The sequence below is a fragment of the Danio rerio genome, chromosome 15, assembly GCF_052040795.2.
Source record: "Danio rerio strain M-AB ecotype USA chromosome 15, GRCz13ab, whole genome shotgun sequence".
NCBI lineage: Eukaryota > Metazoa > Chordata > Actinopteri > Cypriniformes > Danionidae > Danio > Danio rerio.
Genome location: NC_141035.1, coordinates 31,080,404 through 31,098,889, shown reverse-complemented (window position 1 = coordinate 31,098,889; position 18,486 = coordinate 31,080,404). Strand labels below are relative to the sequence as shown.

Below are 18,486 nucleotides of genomic sequence, written 5' to 3'. Positions count from 1 at the left end.
CTTTTCAAACTTCTGAAGTCATGGACTGTTTATCAAAGATCATTTACTGATAAATAGGCTAATTTGGTAGCAAATACAAAAGGGTGTATTATGATACATGGAATCCGAACAAAGACCGAAGACCTTTATTAATAGTAGCTTGCTGTATTCGGTTTCTTGTATTTTTTGTAAGCACTGAACTGAACAAAGGACTAATCGTCTATGAGTCATAAAACATGACGTCGCCATCTGGTGGTTTAAATGAGCAACTACATTCAAATGCAGTCTCCGGGCCTGCAGCTTCCCCTTACTCCAGAAATATGTTACTTTATGGGGGATTACTGATCTCAAATGAACTTGTGGAACAGCATATACACTTTTCGTTATTTAATTTTTGTTCATATTCTTAACAATAACGACTTCAAAAGCATTTAGAGGCCAGTTTCATTCTCCAATAAACTTTTATTCCGTTAAAAGTAAACTTAAAGGGGCAGTTCACCCAAAAATGTAGCTTTTGTTGTAATTTATTCAGACTTTATGTTTTACAAACCTGTTTGAATTTCTTCCTTTCTGAAGACACATTATATTAAATGTTGAAAAACGCAAGCCGCTGACTTTTATACACAGGTAGCAAGGAATTCTGGCCCAGATTTGACACACAGTAAATCACAGCAGGCATTCATCCGGGGTTCTGTCGATTTCTCCCACCTTGTCAGATTGTCCTACCTCCCATTTAAAAAGTAGGTAGCACATTTTGATGACGCAGTATGCTACCCATCAGATTTTGCAACCAGTTTAAATTTTAATGTGGAGATATGTAGCCCTAACCCCAACCCCAGAACCATTCGAATACAGTATTGGTAGCATAATCTGATGGGTAGGATAAAATTTCAGGACACCGGCACTGGCATACAGCATGTGGGTCAAACATGGCCCTGGATTGGCTGAGCACACAATATTTGGGCCAGATGTAAAATGTAGCATTCGGCCCAGATGTTAATAATTGATAAGTGAGTCATGTGAATTTGGCTACCTTGACCCACATTTAAAATATTTTCAAATAAAGAAAACATTTTTTTTGTGAAAAAGCATGCCCATAGCATGCCTAAATTGCAATAATTCATGGGTTTTTCAATTTCATTGCAGTCATGACAAACCAACATATCTGGCCCAGTTTAGGCTCAGTTATGGGTTATTTACTTGGCTGAGACTTGACCCAGATATGGTCCATTTTTGTCCCTTTTCTGAAAGTCAAACTTGGTCCAGTGATGTACCGTAATTCACTGGGCCATGTGGGTCAAGCAAACGCTGATTGTGTGGGTCAGAGATTATTTTGCTATGTGGGTAGTATTTGCTTTTATTGATGTATTTTAAGCATTGAGCATGTTCAACAGATTTCAACAGATTTTAAATTGAGGAAACTTACATTTTTGGAGAATTATCCTATTAAAAAAGCCTGAGGATGTTTTATGTAATTTATATATTATTAAATGTACCATACCTTTGATATCAGCTATATAAAGAACCGTTTGTGGAATGGAAAGCTTCCACAGATGTCAAAGATTCTACATGGAACCACTGAGGCCACTAGAGAAGCTTTATTTTATAAGTGTGTACTGTAGGAGTTGATTATTTACCTGTAAATCAGTTAGGCTAACTTAATGCCACATATGAGAGTTCTGTTCCACATTATAAATAACGTGGTATGTATGGAAAGTGTTTGCATCCAAGACAGCATGCAGTAATATATGTAATCATTCATCAAGCAATGCTGTTTACACTTTGCAGGGACGACAAACCGCAGACTCCATTATAAAAGCAAACAAGAATCTGGAGTATCCATGTACTGTGTTTATTCAACATCTGTTTGTACATTTTGCTTTAATGGCTGTATAATAACACTTCTATAACTACACAATTCATATTTCACGATGTTGCGGCAGTCAATGACATGATGAAATGAAATGCCTGAAACACATTATGCAACTTTTAGAAAGAAGACAGACGTGCAACTTTTCTAACAGTTATCTGACAGCTGGGGTTAAGAAACAGCAAAGTTCATGAAGTTCTAATGTTAATTTGACATGTTGAATCAATTACTAATAATATTATTATTGACTAAACAACAAATGCAATACCGTTGTGTATTTTACACGTACATTTTACTTCTGTTTATGAAGCATCTACAGGAGCCGTAAGCTCTGCATATATAAAAACACCCACAAAAATGAGCAATAAACCATTGGCACTAGACTGAGATGCTAAAAAAGAGAAGATAATAATTTATAATAAAGTACAAGATAAACTTGAGTGTATTAACCCTTTAACAAGCCTGTGCATTGGTTACCATTAAAAAACCCTCAGTATTTGCTTAGAGTGGTTTCAGGAACTCAATTTAATCAAACAAAATGGCCAAATTTAGTTTTCCTATAGTGCAAGTTAAAGGGTAAGACACCTATATAGGTCTTTTGAGAGCACCATTTTATGAATCTGTGGGGTTTTTGCTAAAAAGGTTGCCTATTAACAAGAGTCCACTGTATTACTAAAATGAATACATTTCAGTGTCCAGAGAATGAAGTGTGAATCTGAGACCCTGTTTACACCTGGAATAGTTCAATATTTAAATAATAGTTCAGCAAAAATGAAAATTCTGTCATCATTTACTTACAATTTCCTTTAATGGTTTCAAACTCAATTCCCGGAGGGCCACAGCTCTGCATAATTTAGCTTCAACCACCTCTAATGTACACCATAGAACTCTTGACCACCTTGATTAGTTGGATCAGCTGTTTGATTAGAGTTGGAGAAAAACTGTGCAGAGCTGCGGCCCTCCAGCAATCCAGTTTGAGACCTATAATATACTTGCTTCTTTTATTAAACAAAAAAAGAAGTTACTTTGAAGAAAACTGTAAACTTGTATTTGTTTTTTACTACTATGGAAGTCAATGGTTAGAGATTGTTAGATTCCTTTGAAATATCTTAAACTCATAAAGGTTTGGAACCACTTGAGGGTGAGTAAATGTACATTTTTGAGTGAACTATCCCTTCAAGATGTGTTATTGTTAATTCAATCAACACAATTGTTTCCAATCAACACAATATTGCTGAGCTTTTTGGGATAACCTAATTGTTTTATGTTCAATCAACTTAAATTTGTAAGGACAATTAAGCTAACTTAATCGATTTGTGTTGGGACAACATGGAGAATTGTGTGAAACCCTGCACTGTTTACTGTGCAAGCTGAAAGAATTAAATGGAGCCTAAATATTTTGAGCTCCACTGTTGACCTAAAACCCATGTGCCTGGACTGCTTTCGTAGTGTAAGCACTAGTGGTTGACATTACAGTTATGGGACATATATGGGACATGTTGTGAGAAAGTGCAGTAAAACCAGGTATTCATACTTCACTGTATTACTAATAGTGATGTAGAGATCTTGATTAAATAAGATGAGAGGGTTTGAAAATCTCAATGAAATTCAGAAGTTGTCACAGAAAAGGCATATGAACATAAACAAGGAAGAAACAGTGTGTTAAAAATAACATATCAGAGCAACATAGTATTTCTGAATGAAATTTTGCTTAACCATTTCAGAAACGAACGTTCCTTTTAGAGAGATGTTTTCAGTTTGAGTGTCAGATGCACACTTTAATGTCCAGGTTGGGTCTGGTCTTTGCAAATTCTTTCAGTTTTCTGACGCCATCTTTGGTAAACTTGTTGTCAAAGAGCCTGCAGTAAATAAAGAAAATCTATAGCACCTGTGTTAGAGAAATAACCTGAAATAAATCAGCTCTAGATGACTCTTACCACAGATACTTTAAGGTAGTGTTCTCTTTGAGTGCAGACATGAGGATTTCGGCTCCTTTATCTGTTACTAGATTGTCACGAAGTCTGTAGGAAGCGAAATAATCAGACATATTGAACGCTGAAGATAAGCCATTGATTTATTGTGAAATTTCAATGCAGAGGTTAGTCTTGGTCACCTGATATCTGTCAGCGTGCGGTTTGTCCTCAGTAGGTCTGCAAGATAACCAGCTCCAGCATCTCCAATTTTATTGATGGCCATTCTAATGAATGATATTACGAGCGTTAAACGAGGAAAGCACAACGTACAGTATTTGTAACTGAACATTTTGCGGTGTTCACCTGAGGTCAGTCACGGTACGATTTTCCTTCAGAGCTTCTGCAAGGATCCTCAGGCCTTCGCATCCAAGCCCTGTCGCAACCACCCTATATTGAACATGAACATTATTATTTATTTTATTATAAATTACACAAAAACACACTGGCCACTTTATTAGGCATGTCTGAATATCTAGCCAATCACATGGCAGTAAATCAGTGCTTTAGATCCTGTGGTCAGACTGCTTCAGCTGATAAAAAGCAACATTCTCTCAAATAGCCACTCAGTACAATCAGGGTCAGCATCTTTGAACACACAGCACATCAAATGAGTCTCGATTTCTTCTGCAGTATTCAGATAGCAGGGCCAGAATTTGGTGTGAACAACATAAAAGCATTGAACCATCTTGGCTTTTAGTAATGGATCAGGTGTCTCGTTTATAAAACCTTATGTAGAAACCTTCCTTCAAGTAATAGCATAGTAATTTTGCATTTATTTTTAATTATTATAGCTCATATGATTTAAAGTGACTCAATTAAGTCAATATTTAATATAATAACAATATTAATAATAATATTTAAAATACAGCTGTGCACATTCTCCTATCAACTTTTGCGTGGGAACTGGCAAATGCACTTTTCCACCCTGTTTTTATGCGTACAGCATGTTTATCAATGAGACCCAGGTCATTATTATTGACCATGTCCATCCCTTTATGACCACCGTAAACCCATTTTGTGATGATCATTCCGACAGGACATCATGTCACAAAGCTCAAATCATCCCAGGCTACATCCATATCAAGCCAGATGCCTATTTTTGCCTAAATTTTATAAGAGTACTCTCAAAAAAACAAACAATGACTACAAACAATGTTGTTTACATGCTAGACAAGTATGTAGCACACGTCATGACTTTTGCCATGTACAATGCGATCCTGGATTAAAATCCATGTTGATCCTGAAGCATCATTTTTGTTTGAAAAATGTAATCCATACCTAACCCCTATCCCTAAACCCAAACATGACTGTTAATTATTCCCAAAATCAGAGGGGAAAAATATTTGTATAGCAATCATGTAGAAGTGCATAAACTTAACCATAAGCCTAAACTTAACATAAATGGTAAACATATGCCTTAATTCTGAATAATTGGACTGTCGTTCCAGAATCAACATGGATGTTAATCCAGGAACATGTCCTACTTAGTGAGATCAGGTTGAGGTATGTAGCACAGTAATTCTTCTATCACAGAGATACACAAAAAAACTAAGACTTGGAGCATGCGTATAAAACATAGGTGTAGTTGTGTTTGACTAGGGTCTAGATGTGGCATGATGATGACTTAATTGTTTCACAAAATACATACAATAGATTGATTGTACACAGGAAAACACAAGGGTGTAGATTTTAGAACTTTTCACTTTGGGAACCGTTTTAAAACAACATCCGCCTTGTCTTTTTAATATGAGCATTTATTTTACTCCAGTATATTCAATGGAGCTTCTGCGCTAGCCTGGCAATTCTGACGGGCACGTGCGAGTAAATGGCTTTTTGTCTCGTTTTACACTTGAACAACTAAATGAATGCCAAAGTTTATTTAACTGAATGTATTTTAATGACATTACAACATCGATGCTGTATAAGGAACCGTATAAAATTGAAAAAAGTTCACAATAACTGGTCACCGGAAGTTTATCAGTATGGGAAGAACACTAGCTCGGCATATACCCAATTAATAAAACAAACAAATGAACAAACTGAAAGAAAGACATTACTACACACACACACACACGCACACACACACTTACTATACATACCCTAATACTATCATTTATCCATGCTCCTTTTTGAGCCACAATACATTAATACATATTCTTCTTTTGATGTACCTTATTGCAAAATACACCCACTTGCTAAATAAACTAGATTCTGAAAAGCTGATTTCAAAATGTAATGTTTATTTTTTTGAATTTCTGGTTTTTAATCAGATAAAACACAACTTTCTTTTTTTCAGAAATAACAATTTCTTAATAAAAAGTGTGCAATCTTAGTCAATCAGCTATGTCAGTGGCGCTGATCAATCCACAATAGTTTACTGGCTGCATTTTATTAATTAACTGATTAATTTATTTATTGAAAAAATGTTAATTTACGTAAGTACATTTAAATTAATTATATCAACAACTAAATCACATTGGGGTGGCCAGAGTTTACACAAGGGTGGCCGTGCTGATCAAGTGCACCCCTGATCATCCACAGAAGAAAGTAAGTCAAACAAGTGAACAAGTAAAGGGTGAGTAGATAATGAGAATTTTCATTTTTGGGTGAACTAACCCTTTAATTTAACATTTTTATTCACTTTTTATTACTTTATATTTAATTGACCTTCTGCACTTACCATAGCCTCTCAATACAACAGTCTGGGCTTCTCAGAACAAGGGACAACACAGCAGCTCCCTCTGAACCAAGAGGATTCTGACCGAGACTATTATCAGAAAAACATTCACAAAATATTACAAAACCCAATACATAATAACATTTAACAATACATGCTTTGTTTTTGTCTAAAAAAAACTATGCCTACGGTTTTTACCTCAGTGTTGAAAAAAGAGGAAGGACTGGTAGGAGTCTGCTTAATCCATCAGCATCAAGTCCTTGAGCGTCCAAATGTAAAACCTGCAGGTCTGGGCTGAGCTGTAAGAGGAAAGCCAGTTCACTCCAGTCCCTGTTTACCGAACCAGACTGATCTGAGGCCTGCTGTGAAAGAACTTTCATCCAACCCTGTAGGCGCTGTGACAGACCTGGGTCCTGGGCCTCGTACAGACAGTGACAAACATTGACCTGCCTCTCCGGGCCCAGGGTGGAGCTCTGGAGCTGAGAATGTAACAGATGGAGCAGGAAAGGAGGAGTCAAGTCTGGAGAGAGCTCGCAACGGAGCAGATGCATTTTGGGCCCATCAGGAAAAAATCCATTTAGGATCAGACGTGTCCTGGGAACCAGCAGGCCACAAACAAATCTGCAGAAGGAAAATAAGAGTTTAGTGAAATGCAGTCATCAAAATAGATCAAAATTTTTCAAAAAGTTGGTCAGATTTTTTATATTAAGGCAGGGGTATACAAACTTGGTCCTGCAGATTTTAGCTCCAACTTGCCCTAACACACCTGTAAGGATTTTTCTAGAAAGCCTAGAAAGAGCTTGATTAGCTAGCCCAGGCGTGTCTGATTGGGATTGGAACTAAACTTAGGATACCTGTGTGGTGAGAAATCAAGTCCCCCGCGAAATCGAGTTCGTTTAGAACCCCTAAGGAATCCTCTGTGTTGAACGCTTGATCAAAAGCCATTATAATGATACCTTGTTGTGTAGTTAATCAGAACTGCGTTAGCTTATGGTAGCCAGGAGACTAACAGAAGGGTAAGGGTTAGGATAATGCTAACAAATAAGCTAACGGGCTAACTAAAGAGTATAAAAAATAAATACTCATTTTCACTACCAATGCATGCCTTTAATTATACACAAGTAAGAGAAAGAGTCAATATAACGCTTATAAGTGCCGTTTTAAATGAAATAGTCACACCTTTTACTTTATATAAATTATGAATGTGATTTCATATACTGTACTTTACAACTCCAGTAAAGCAATAGGATCACTCTGGGTCCTTTAGGCAGGCCCAATTCTCAGCGGGGACTCAAATTCTCATGACACCGGCCCTCCAAGACCAAGTTTGGAACCACCTTAGGGTGAGTTAAGGCGCATAGTTGCATTTATAGTTCTGCTCGCTGTTTGTGTTGCTCTGCAATAACACTTCAGAAACACTAGCTGGCAGTGAGGTTTTTATGTTCTTCTGTGTTGAGTTTCTTCACCGGTGATTTGTTTTTTCTAAACACTACCTTAATGTAGAAGTAGCTCAAACTTGCTCATTTTGAGGCAGGAACCGGCGAACGTGCACCAACTTTGATCATAAGTAAACACATAATTAAAGTTTCCATATGGAGCTCCTTCAAATGAGTCGACACTTGTAAACACTCGCTCCATCGGGCTCGTGGCTCTCAGCACTGCCCAAACTCATCACAGTTACCAAGGTGGCCAATCACAGAGCTTGTGCTATGGATCGGTGCGATGTGTAGTTATATTTTTTGAGAGGTGCGGATCAGCATCAAACACGGCGAGAGCTGTGCGACCGTGCGAAGGCTGTGTCGGAGCATACCCGTGCGCTTGAAACAGAAGTATAAATCAGTCTTAAATAGTAAATAAATGTTCATTTTTTAAAATTATCCCTTTAGGAAAAAACAAAAGGAAAAAAGTGTCAATATAAATACCCAACAAACACACAACGTTGCCTCAACATATAGCGTCCTTCCTACAATGTAGGGATGCAACGGTTATAGATTTTGGTTGTGCGATTATAGTCTGAGGAATAATCACGGTTATCACAATTATTATGCATTCATTAATTTCAAAACACAGCTAGTTTAGAAAAATCACATGAAAACTCCATTTTTAATATTTTAATTAAAGTGATTTTTATTGTTGCTCAGTAACCAAATAATATGACAAAAAACAATAATAAAAAACAAACAATTGTCCAATTCTCTTTGGACGTAAAAATAAGTGAAAACGTTTAAACATTTAAACATAAATAATAATTTTACACTGAAAACAAATGTCAATAAAAAAATTATAATAAATTTAAATAAATAATAAAATTTAAATAAATAAATAAATACATTTTAAATAAATAAAAATTTATTAATTAATTTTAAATAAATAAATAAAATGTAAATAAATTAATATAAATGTTAATAAATGAAAATAAATAAATAAAATTTAAATAAATTAATTCATTAAAAATAAATGAAAATATATAAAATAATACATTTAAAATAAATGAATAAATAAATTTAAAATAAAAAATGAAATAAATTAAAATAATCAATACATAAAATTAAAATAAATTAATAAAATTAAAAATTAATAAATAAATGAATAAATAAATAAATAAATAAATAGTATTTGTCTAATGTAAATCTAAGTTACATGATAGCTAAGTATTTCCCTTTTACAGTGAAGAAATGCATTCAATCGCTGCTGAACCTTTTGATCAACTCTATAACAAAAATGTTTGGTATTTTTCATTTTGTTTTATTTTTTTTCTCAGTGTAGGGCGCTCACGGAATTCTTTCAACAAGTAGGTTGAAAGAACGAGTCTATTACTCCACATATGCAAGCCACGCACCTCCATTAGAAAGGACGAACTTGCGCGCGCAAAAGACGCGATATGTGACTGGCCCTTAGTTAATAGCCTCAGCTATAGTTAATCCAGTGTGCATGGTGTACAAGCTTGGAACTTCAAACTAGCACTCAGTTGGCATAACTTTGTTAAGTTGCAGCAGTTTTGTTCCATGCAGAAACATGGTGTTGAGAAGCCTGTTGAGAAGCCCTAACAGTGACGAATTAAAGTGCGGTTAATAGTGAAATTGTTATCCATTGCATCGCTACTACAATGTTGTACCAACCTTGTAAAAAGGTTGAGGATCTACGTTGTTGCTGAAGGTTGTCACAGCGGTGTCATGTTGCCATTTTAAACATCTGTTGCTTTAGGTTGTACTTAGGTGGCATGGAAGACCACTGTGCAACATTTACTCATCATCAATGAATCAGTTTAAATTTCAACAGAGCCTTCAGTGTCTCATTTAAGGAGGAGACGTGAGTATTGCTTTATTTCTTCTTGCTAAATAAGTCATCAGTGGGGATTTGTGTAGTCCTGTTGTGTCAAGCTCTGATCTGTTTTTCACTGCCTATTTTGACTCGTGGCTGCTGTGGATCCAACTCTGAATTGGATTCTCTGTTGGATTTCTATCTCTGACTGATTTCTCCGAACCAACAACTAAGTTACACCTGGTTTTCGACTGCGCTCCCCGGTCTGCTGTGTTCTCCAGTCCAGAACTTTAATGTCGTGTCTGCATTTTTTAATTAATAAAAATTTATTTAATTATTTATTTATTTTTATTTTTAATGCTTTCTTGTTTACTTCTATTGTTTGTACCGTCTCAACTGACATTTTAATTTAGCCTACGCTTTGTTTAATTATATGTAGTTAAGTATTTGATTTAATCTTCATTTTATACTGTTTGCTTATAATTAGATGTGTACTGTATGTATTAAGTGTTGTGAAATATGTAATAAAAAAGTTTAATCATATTCATTTGTGCGGCATTTTTACACTTCAATTGCAATTGTTAAATTAAAAAAGAAAAATGAATGACCAATATTTAATATTAAGCATTACTGGAAATCATTACTAGTTATCCGGTATTCTAGGCAGCATTGATAAACTGCCAGGAGAAAAAAAACATTAATACATGTAGCAAGAATGTCTCCTCACAGTTGCTTAATGTCACACGACAACGTTGCTACAGCCTTCTCACGTCTTAACAATGTAGCGAGCACGTAAGCGGTTAGTGGTGATGTTGCCTTTGAAAACATGCAACGTTGTACAGACATCGCTACAACGTAAATGTGTTTGTTGGGTATGCATTCATTTAATTATATATGGCTTTTTTTAAAGGTACCTGCAGAAAAGATCCATGTGTCCAGACTGATGTTGTTCCCCACAGCGAAGTGCCTTCTTAATACGTCTGCAGAAAAGACGCCGCGGCCTGCTGAGTTTGTTGACAGCTGATCCCATTTGTTTAAGCGCAGACTGAAGATATCGGCCTGTTCTTGGTTTGAGGCCTGAAAACGCATCTGATCCTGAGAGTGACTGTAGAACATAGTACAAGGCGGCCAGAAACTCCTGCACGCTGGTGTGGAGGAAATGAAAGCCCTTTTCTAAGGTGAGGGACGCTCGATCCTCTTTAAGGATCTCGAAGAGGAACACCTGTGAGAGTTTGGTGCTATCCAGATTAAAAGAGTTTATATCGGAGCTTTCAAAGATGAATCGTCTCTCCAGGAGGCCTTTGAAGGCCATCGCCCCGAGACTTTTGAGTACTGGCTGCATTTCAGCCAGGACATGAGGAGCATGCTGAAGCCTGGTGTGATGGGAGCCCTCGCTTCGCCCTTGGGCATGGAACAGCACGATGGATTTAACGAAACAGCAGTAAATCTCGGTGATCGTCACAGGTTTGGAGCTCATCTCAGAAGGTATCTGTAGGTCATCTTTATCGAGGCCTTCTTGCTCTCCTGACTTGGCATTTACAGGATCAGGATAAAGGCAGGAGCCACCGTCATGCAAGGCAGTGGACACAATCCAACAGAATGCGGGAATGTGGCACATGAGGAGAAGGGGTTTATGGGACGACACTGAGGCCCAAACTGCAGCAGCAGCCTCAGGAGATCTGCAGTTCTTCTCAAAGTACTGCTTCTGCTGATCTACAGAGAAACCCAACAGGCTGTAATACTGGCTGACCAGCACCGGAGGAACTTTGGAGACCGCATGAGGCCTTGAGGTGAGAAAAACGGACATGCCTGGAAGCAGATTTCCCTTGATTAAATTGACCACAATGGATTGTATAGGCAGCACCCTCTCGGGATCTGAGCATTTGGGAGTGTGCTCGAAATTAAGAGGGTAGCAGAACTCATCCAGACCATCTAGGATGAGTAAAAACTGGGTTGGTTTTGACTTGAGTAAGTCATGCAGGAAAGGTTTGAGGTGAATGTAGTGATCTGAGAGCAGGTCTTGCAAGCTCTGCTCTTGAGTTATGAGGTTTAACTCACGAAAGGACAAGGGTAAGACAATTTTGTGTGAAGTGGTTTCTGCAGCCCACTCTCGCACCAAGCGTCTTACAACTGTGGTTTTTCCACTTCCAGCAACTCCTGACAACATGTTCACACCACTCGATTGACTGGACAGCAGACTGCCGTAAACATCGCTGAAAACGCAGATATCATCTGCACATGTTCTGAATGCATCTCCAACTCCAGTTGATTCATGTCGGCATTGAGAAGATGATGCATAACCAGCCTGTCTTGAGAAGGTGATATCAGTCAACTGTCTGGTCTCATCCTGCCCTGAAGTGTGTCTCCTGATGCTGAGATAGTCCACCAGGCTGTGCTCCCTTGATAAGATTTCCTTGTGTTTTTTGAGATGCTCTTGTCTGCCGATCTGCCCTATTTGTAAGGTCCCATCTTGGATACTTGGTAGTATATAGAAAAACGCCCTGCATGATTCTTCTCCTCTACCATTCAGCACATCCAGCAGAAATCTCATACAGTCCCGCTCGCCTCTAACAGACGAGCCCCTTATGAGACTGAGGTCCTCTTCGGTCAATGCCCCCACATTAAACAACACGTCCAGAAGGCGTGTCAAGTGTATACTGTAGTTCTCCACCAGCTCCACGCGACGCAGTTGAATCTCAGTGCAACAGACTCTAACAGCCATCACTTTAAAATATTACCGGCTCTGGGGGAATTTGGGGCCCCCTTATTATGGCCTGAACCCCCTGAAAATGATTTCAATTCTAATTTGAAGTTATTTAAAAAGAATAATTAATTAATTTTATGTTAAAATTAGTTTTTTTTGTACAATTAATGTTATTCCAGCCGCGTATTCAAATAACATTTCAACAACGATACATGTCTGTTAAACAAGTGTTTGTCAGAGTTTAACCAAAACAGCACGACAACACAACGTGTCTCATTTATGTCGGTATCGTGTGGTAAATCGACAAAAAAGTAATGAATGTTGTGTCATTGTTTCTTAACTCAGAAGGTGTTTGTCCAAATATGTTCACTGTCATATCAATAAAACACAATGTATTATTTAAACGGTACTTAACATTACTGAACAAACTCTGACAGGGAAATCAAACGAATAGCTTGACGCCCAGAAAGTAACCCAACACATTCCTTTAAATACCTCTGAATTAAATCTGGCTTACTGTATAACCGGTGTACATCCAAACAGGTATAATAAGAGCTCCTAAACCAAAACAAAGGAATGGCTAAATACGCCAATAAACAGTATCACACGCTTCCCTCACTTCCGTAGAATCTCATTCATTTTGAAAGTGAAACTTTCCTTTGATAATAGCCGTATTCAAAATATTCACATGATGTAAAACAAATAGGAGATATCTATCGATTACTTAACACGAAAGCTACTACCGTATTACAGTTTATAAATGAATCGCTATAGTATATAACGGCAACATTATAGGCGTCCATATGATTGACATGCTCTGTCATTTTCCCCCGCAAGTCACCTGATTTATTGAGCAATAACAAAATACAAGAAGTTGAAGGATCTCCGCCTACAGCCAGAAACACTCGTGCTCTTCTCTGAACAGTCTCCTTTAATATGTGGCTGGTTTCTGATTACTGATGTGCATTCGTATTTACAATACCCCCTAAAATAAAGGTTCAATAAAGGAGTTTGCTGTGCGTTATGAGAAAACCAAAACCAAAGAAACGATTAGTAAACTATATTAACTATATTAAACTATTTCAGCGAATAGTTTAGTAAAATATTTGTTCTTGGTGTAAAGAACTATCAGTTACATTTATTTTAAAGTGACATATTAACAGTGTAACTATTCATTTAACTAATTAATTTCATTAAGCAAGTAGCAAGGGATTTAGGGGACCCGACCAATCCCAATAAGCCTTAATCATATAGACCATTTCAGTGTGGTCATGCCATTGATCGTTTCCAATCAAACAAACAATTCCATAACTGTAACAATTCAACAATTCAATCATAACTTATGAAAAATAAGCTATAATACAATTATTTATCAACATGTCTCTTTTTGAAATCTCTGAAGCTCTATAAATTAAAAATATAAAACAGGAAATATGTTGGGACCATGCTCTATAGCTCTTTTATAAATGTTCTATCATAGGTTAATCTATCCATAACCCTTAAGGTTTTAACAACATTACGTCTTTTCAATATCAGGACCCTTATGAATAGTTAAATGTTTCTTCTGTACTGCACATGCAAATATTAAAGTCTTATCAAGTATGGCTCATTAACTGTGCAGTTTGTGAACCTCCTTTATATGTGTGAATTTATTGTATTTAATTTTACAGTAAGAAGATAAAGATTCCACATCAAATATATTTTATATTTAATATCGATAGAGAAAGAGAGTGTTTTGAGTTTCAATGCTAGAGCCCCATACCTGGGAGTGCTTAAAGCCACCCCAGCACATACTTGTACTTGTTACATGTAATGATGCGTAATTCATTGTAACTACAATTGTGAGCATATGGAACATGTAACTACATCACCTTAAACATGGTTTCTGCAGGTTTCACAAAGACTGATTAAAACATTTTTTAGGACCATTATGAATTACATTTCACACTTATACAGGACTTTTTTATTATACATTATATTCTAAGTTATTTTTAGCTGCAAATTCTAAAAAAAAAAAAATGTCAAAACAAGCAAACCCTAGTTGTATGCATATACATTGATTATTATAATTTTTTTTAGCTTAGTTCCTTTATTAATCAGGAACTAACGGAATGAACCACCAACTTATCCAGCATATGTTTTTCGCAGCTTATGCATCACTGGGAAACACCCATACACTCTTGCATTCATACTCTTACACTACGGCCAATTTAGCTTACCCAATTGACCTATAGCGCATGTCTTTGGATAGTGGAAACCGGAGCACCTGGAGGAAACCAACACGAACACAGAGAGAACATGCAAACTCCACACAGAAATGTCAACTGACCCAGCCGAGGCTTGAACCAGCGACTTTCTTGCTGTGAGGCTATTGTGCTACCCACTGCATGTTGGCCCGATTGGGTAGACTTTTATGGACAAAGAAAAATTAAAACCTATTTACAATAATTTAAGACAAGTCAAAATTTCAGTCTATTTAATACATTTTAAGTCCTCAAATTTAGTTTGTGAAAGTTCAGACATTTTAATACTTTTTAAAACTCTGCAGACACCCTGCTAAATCAAAGAGTTACCAAATAAACAAAGAACATATTTCCACAATAATGTTTTTGTGTTGAATGCTTCTTTGAATGTTAATGCACACCGAACTATCAAATGCCAGTAAAGAACCTTTAGTTTTAAGAGTTTAACAGCTCAATTTCCATTTCCTACTGTTTTCTGTTAAAGTTTATATTTTTAAAACTTAAAATATTAAAACAAATGAATGATTCCTTTTTATTTAATTAATATGCACAGTTCAAAATACTTTCAAAACATTTTGGTTAGTGAAAATCCAACCGCTGCCATTTGTCTCACACTCTGGATAGACTTACCAAAACAACACAATTCATTTTCTCCTTTGCAAATAATAATTATTGTCATTATCAAATTAAAATTTTACAAGAAGATACAGAGATTACTGTGTCCAAAGTATTAGAAGCACAAACCCTGAACGATTTGAGAATCAATTGTCCATCACTTTATTTCATCCCATTTCTTTTTTTATCAAACATACTCTTTAAATCCAATCCTAACATTATGAGGCACAAATTTTAGAATAAAAATTGTAATTGACCTCAATTTTCAAATTAAAGAACTCTTCACCTTTTTTTAAAGAGTTAAACAGTTGAGATTTACCATTTTGTAAATTCAGTCTGGTAGAAGAACTTTTAGCTTAGCTTAGCATACATCATTGAATCAGATTAGACCATTAGCATCTCACTCAAAACAATTCATTTCACTTCAGCTTTAAATATGAAAATGATCCAAACTCTCTCCATTCCAAATAATAATTATTGTCATTATCAAATGAAAACTATACATAAACCAGACGCTCACAGCTTTTAATCAGCTTTAATATGCTCAGATACATTGTCAGTCTGCTTCAAAATGTCATATATATTTTTCCAGGTTTTTCTTTTTTACACAAAAAGTATAAAACAAACTCACAAACTGTGAATTACATCTTAATTAATGGGCCAAGAGCTTATGCAAATAGTATTGTATTTCTTGTTTTAATAAATGTCAAAAATAGATATTTGCTCTAAATACATGCGGCACTTGACTTTATTTAATCGTGTGTCTTTCTTACAGTGTTTTTCTTTTCTTTAGCATCGTCAACTATGACACTAGTGATGATAGGCACATGCTCAATGGCAAAATCAAATAACTGTGCTACCAACAGCGTTAGGTGCCACAGTTCACTTTTGGTTTCAAAAATGACATATTACATTTGGTTTTGAGCATTTAGTAGTGCTTTGTTACCTTTTATCTACATATACACAAACCTGCCTCAGAAAAATAAGAAAGCCAAGTTCCATATTAACTGTAGATAACTCACAACTTCCATTCTATTAAGGCTAACAATTGACACAAGCTTGTGAACGTAGAGTAATGCTAACATGGGGAAATGGCATTAATAAGAGAGATTATTGTGTCCAAAGGATTAGGAGCAAAAAGCCTGAATGATTTGGGAATCTTTTCTTATCAAAGACACTCTCTGAATCCAATCTTACCCTTTTGAGGCACAATTTTGAGATTAAAAAATTGTTACTGATGTCAGTTTTCAAATTAACGGAACGCTCCTCCTTTTTGAGAAACATTTTACAAGTCTCCTAGAGTTAAACAGTTGAGTTTCACCATGTTTTAATCCATTCAGCCAATCACCATGTCTGGCAGGAGCACTTTTAGCGTAGCTTAGCATAAATCATTGAATCGGATTAGACCATAGCATCTCGCTCAAAAAAATTCATAGTAATTTTTCAATTTATGTTGGTCTTATAAACGATGTAACTACATAGGATTTAGATTTATTTCATAAAAAATATGAACTCTTTTAAAAAATATTTGAGCAAATTCTAATGGTCTCATCCGATTCAATGATTAAAGCTAAGCTAAGCTAAAAGTGCTTCTTTTAATAAATTCAAAAATAGTACAACTTAACTGATTGACTTTAGGGGGCCTGTAAAATGACCCTATTTCCAAAAAAGTGCAGTGCTCCTTTAAAGTAGGCAATGAATTATGAATCACAATAGATAATGTACAATTTTTATACCATTAAAGCTAACAATTGACACAAGCTTCATGAAGAACTTAGAGTAATGCTAACATGGGGAAATGACATTAATAAGAGAGGTTATTGTGGCCAAAGTATTAGGAGAAAAAAATCCTGAATGATTTAAGAATCAATTGTCCATCACTGTATTTCATCCCATTTCTTTCCCTTATCAAAGATACTCTCTAAATCCAATCCTAACATTATGAGGCCTCTCCACCTCTCTGAAACTCTTCACCTTTCAAAGAGTCAAACAGTTTTGAGTTACCATTTTGAAATTCATTCAGCCTATATCCGGGTATGGCAGGAGCACTTTTAGCTTAGCTTAGCATAAATCATTGAATCAGATTAGACCATTAGCATCTCATTAAAAAAATTCATATCAACTTTTCAATTTATGTAGGTCTTTATAACTATAATTATAGAAAGGTTTAGCTTTGAATAGTCAAATGATCTAAACTCTTTTCTGATATCTTTGAGCGAGATACTACTGGTCTAATCCGATTCAATAGTTTATGCTAAGCTAAAATAGTAAAACGCAACTGTTTAACTATAGGGGGTTTGTAAAAATTCCAAAAGAGCCTATTTGCAAAAACAAAGAGTGCTCCTTTAAAGTAGTTTATGAATTACGACTCACAATAGGGCTGATTTTCTAGAAAAAGAAATAAAATCCAATCATTTTCATAGCCTTTTCATACAAATCACACACAATCACATTCATTAAACTTGGCATATGCTCTCCTTATTTTACATCCCTCACATCAACTAATATTAATAACTTATTAGGCATGTGAGTGAAATTATGTCGCACAAATAGTGTGTAAAACAGGTTCAACAGAATCTGAAAGTCATCTTTTCTATGCAAAAAAGTCATAATACCTTTCCTATGAACATTTGATTGAGTTACCAAGCAATAATAACTCAAATCATAGTGACAGAAGCAAATGTGTACTGGTTCTGAGTGGGTTTGGATTGCAAAAAGAATCATAAATAGGACCAAAGCTAATTGTGAACCCTGATTTACCTCGTGATCATGGCTGAGGTCACCGTCTCTAACAAATCATTCAACACCCCCCAAATAAGCTAGATAAAGATGAAAAAATGCACATACATATATTGTTATTTCTTGGCTTCGACATATAAAATCATATATTCATATAGCAGTATTAATCCCCCAAAACATAAATAAGTTTGCTGGATTTTCGCAACTGAAAGCAGAGGCCTTTGGTGCGGCTGGCTGGCCGGCGTCTGATTGGTGGAGAAAAGCTCCGCCTGTAGTCATGTGATTGAAGAACTAAGGAGCGTATCTGGAAGTGCTTGGTCACGACTCGTCCATCATCTTGAGTTGAGGCGAGGGGCGGTCTGACGAATACAAACATGCTGTTATTCACACTGTTTTTGATTTGAATTATTTTTAGATAAGCATAG

General features: G+C 36.0%; 2 protein-coding genes across 13 annotated transcripts in view; both read right to left on the bottom strand.

The window, feature by feature from the left end:
• Nucleotides 1–1,815: 1,815 nt before the first annotated feature.
• On the bottom strand, nt 1,816–13,307 carry si:dkey-118k5.3. Its single transcript, XM_087284264.1, has 7 exons — nt 10,675–13,307; nt 6,698–7,120; nt 6,503–6,589; nt 4,126–4,209; nt 3,963–4,046; nt 3,787–3,870; nt 1,816–3,708 (listed from the first exon to the last, which is right to left on the bottom strand). Exons 1-7 carry the CDS (start codon nt 12,480–12,482, stop codon nt 3,615–3,617), a joined length of 2,664 nt encoding a protein of 887 aa, XP_087140390.1. The 5' UTR covers nt 12,483–13,307; the 3' UTR covers nt 1,816–3,614.
• Nucleotides 13,308–15,841: 2,534 nt separating this feature from the next.
• The window catches only part of myo1cb (myosin Ic, paralog b), an 84,732-nt gene continuing 82,087 nt past the window's right edge, over nt 15,842–18,486 (bottom strand). For 4 of the 12 annotated variants that reach the window (XR_015508716.1, XR_015508720.1, XR_015508718.1 and 1 more), the window contains 2 exons: nt 16,913–18,420; nt 15,842–16,687 (listed from right to left, as the gene is read on the bottom strand). Coding sequence is in view for 4 of the 12 variants with exons in the window: in XM_087283167.1 (XP_087139293.1) it covers nt 18,394–18,420 (27 nt within the window). In the remaining 8 variants the exon portion in view is untranslated. Of the gene's footprint in view, nt 18,421–18,486 lie in introns of all 12 variants that reach the window. The other 8 variants (XR_015508717.1, XR_015508721.1, XR_015508719.1 and 5 more) reach the window with 3 other exon arrangements.

Bases quoted from the DNA above. Each gene is read 5' to 3' on its own strand.
- si:dkey-118k5.3 (XM_087284264.1), bottom strand. From the start codon at position 12,482: ATGGCTGTTAGAGTCTGTTGCACTGAGATTCAACTGCGTCGCGTGGAG. The intron at 6,590-6,697 runs GTAAAAACCGTA...TTCTGATAATAG, and splicing joins CCTCTTTTTTCAACACTGAG to TCTCGGTCAGAATCCTCTTG. The intron at 4,210-6,502 runs GTAAGTGCAGAA...TGTTCAATATAG, and splicing joins TGTTGTATTGAGAGGCTATG to GGTGGTTGCGACAGGGCTTG.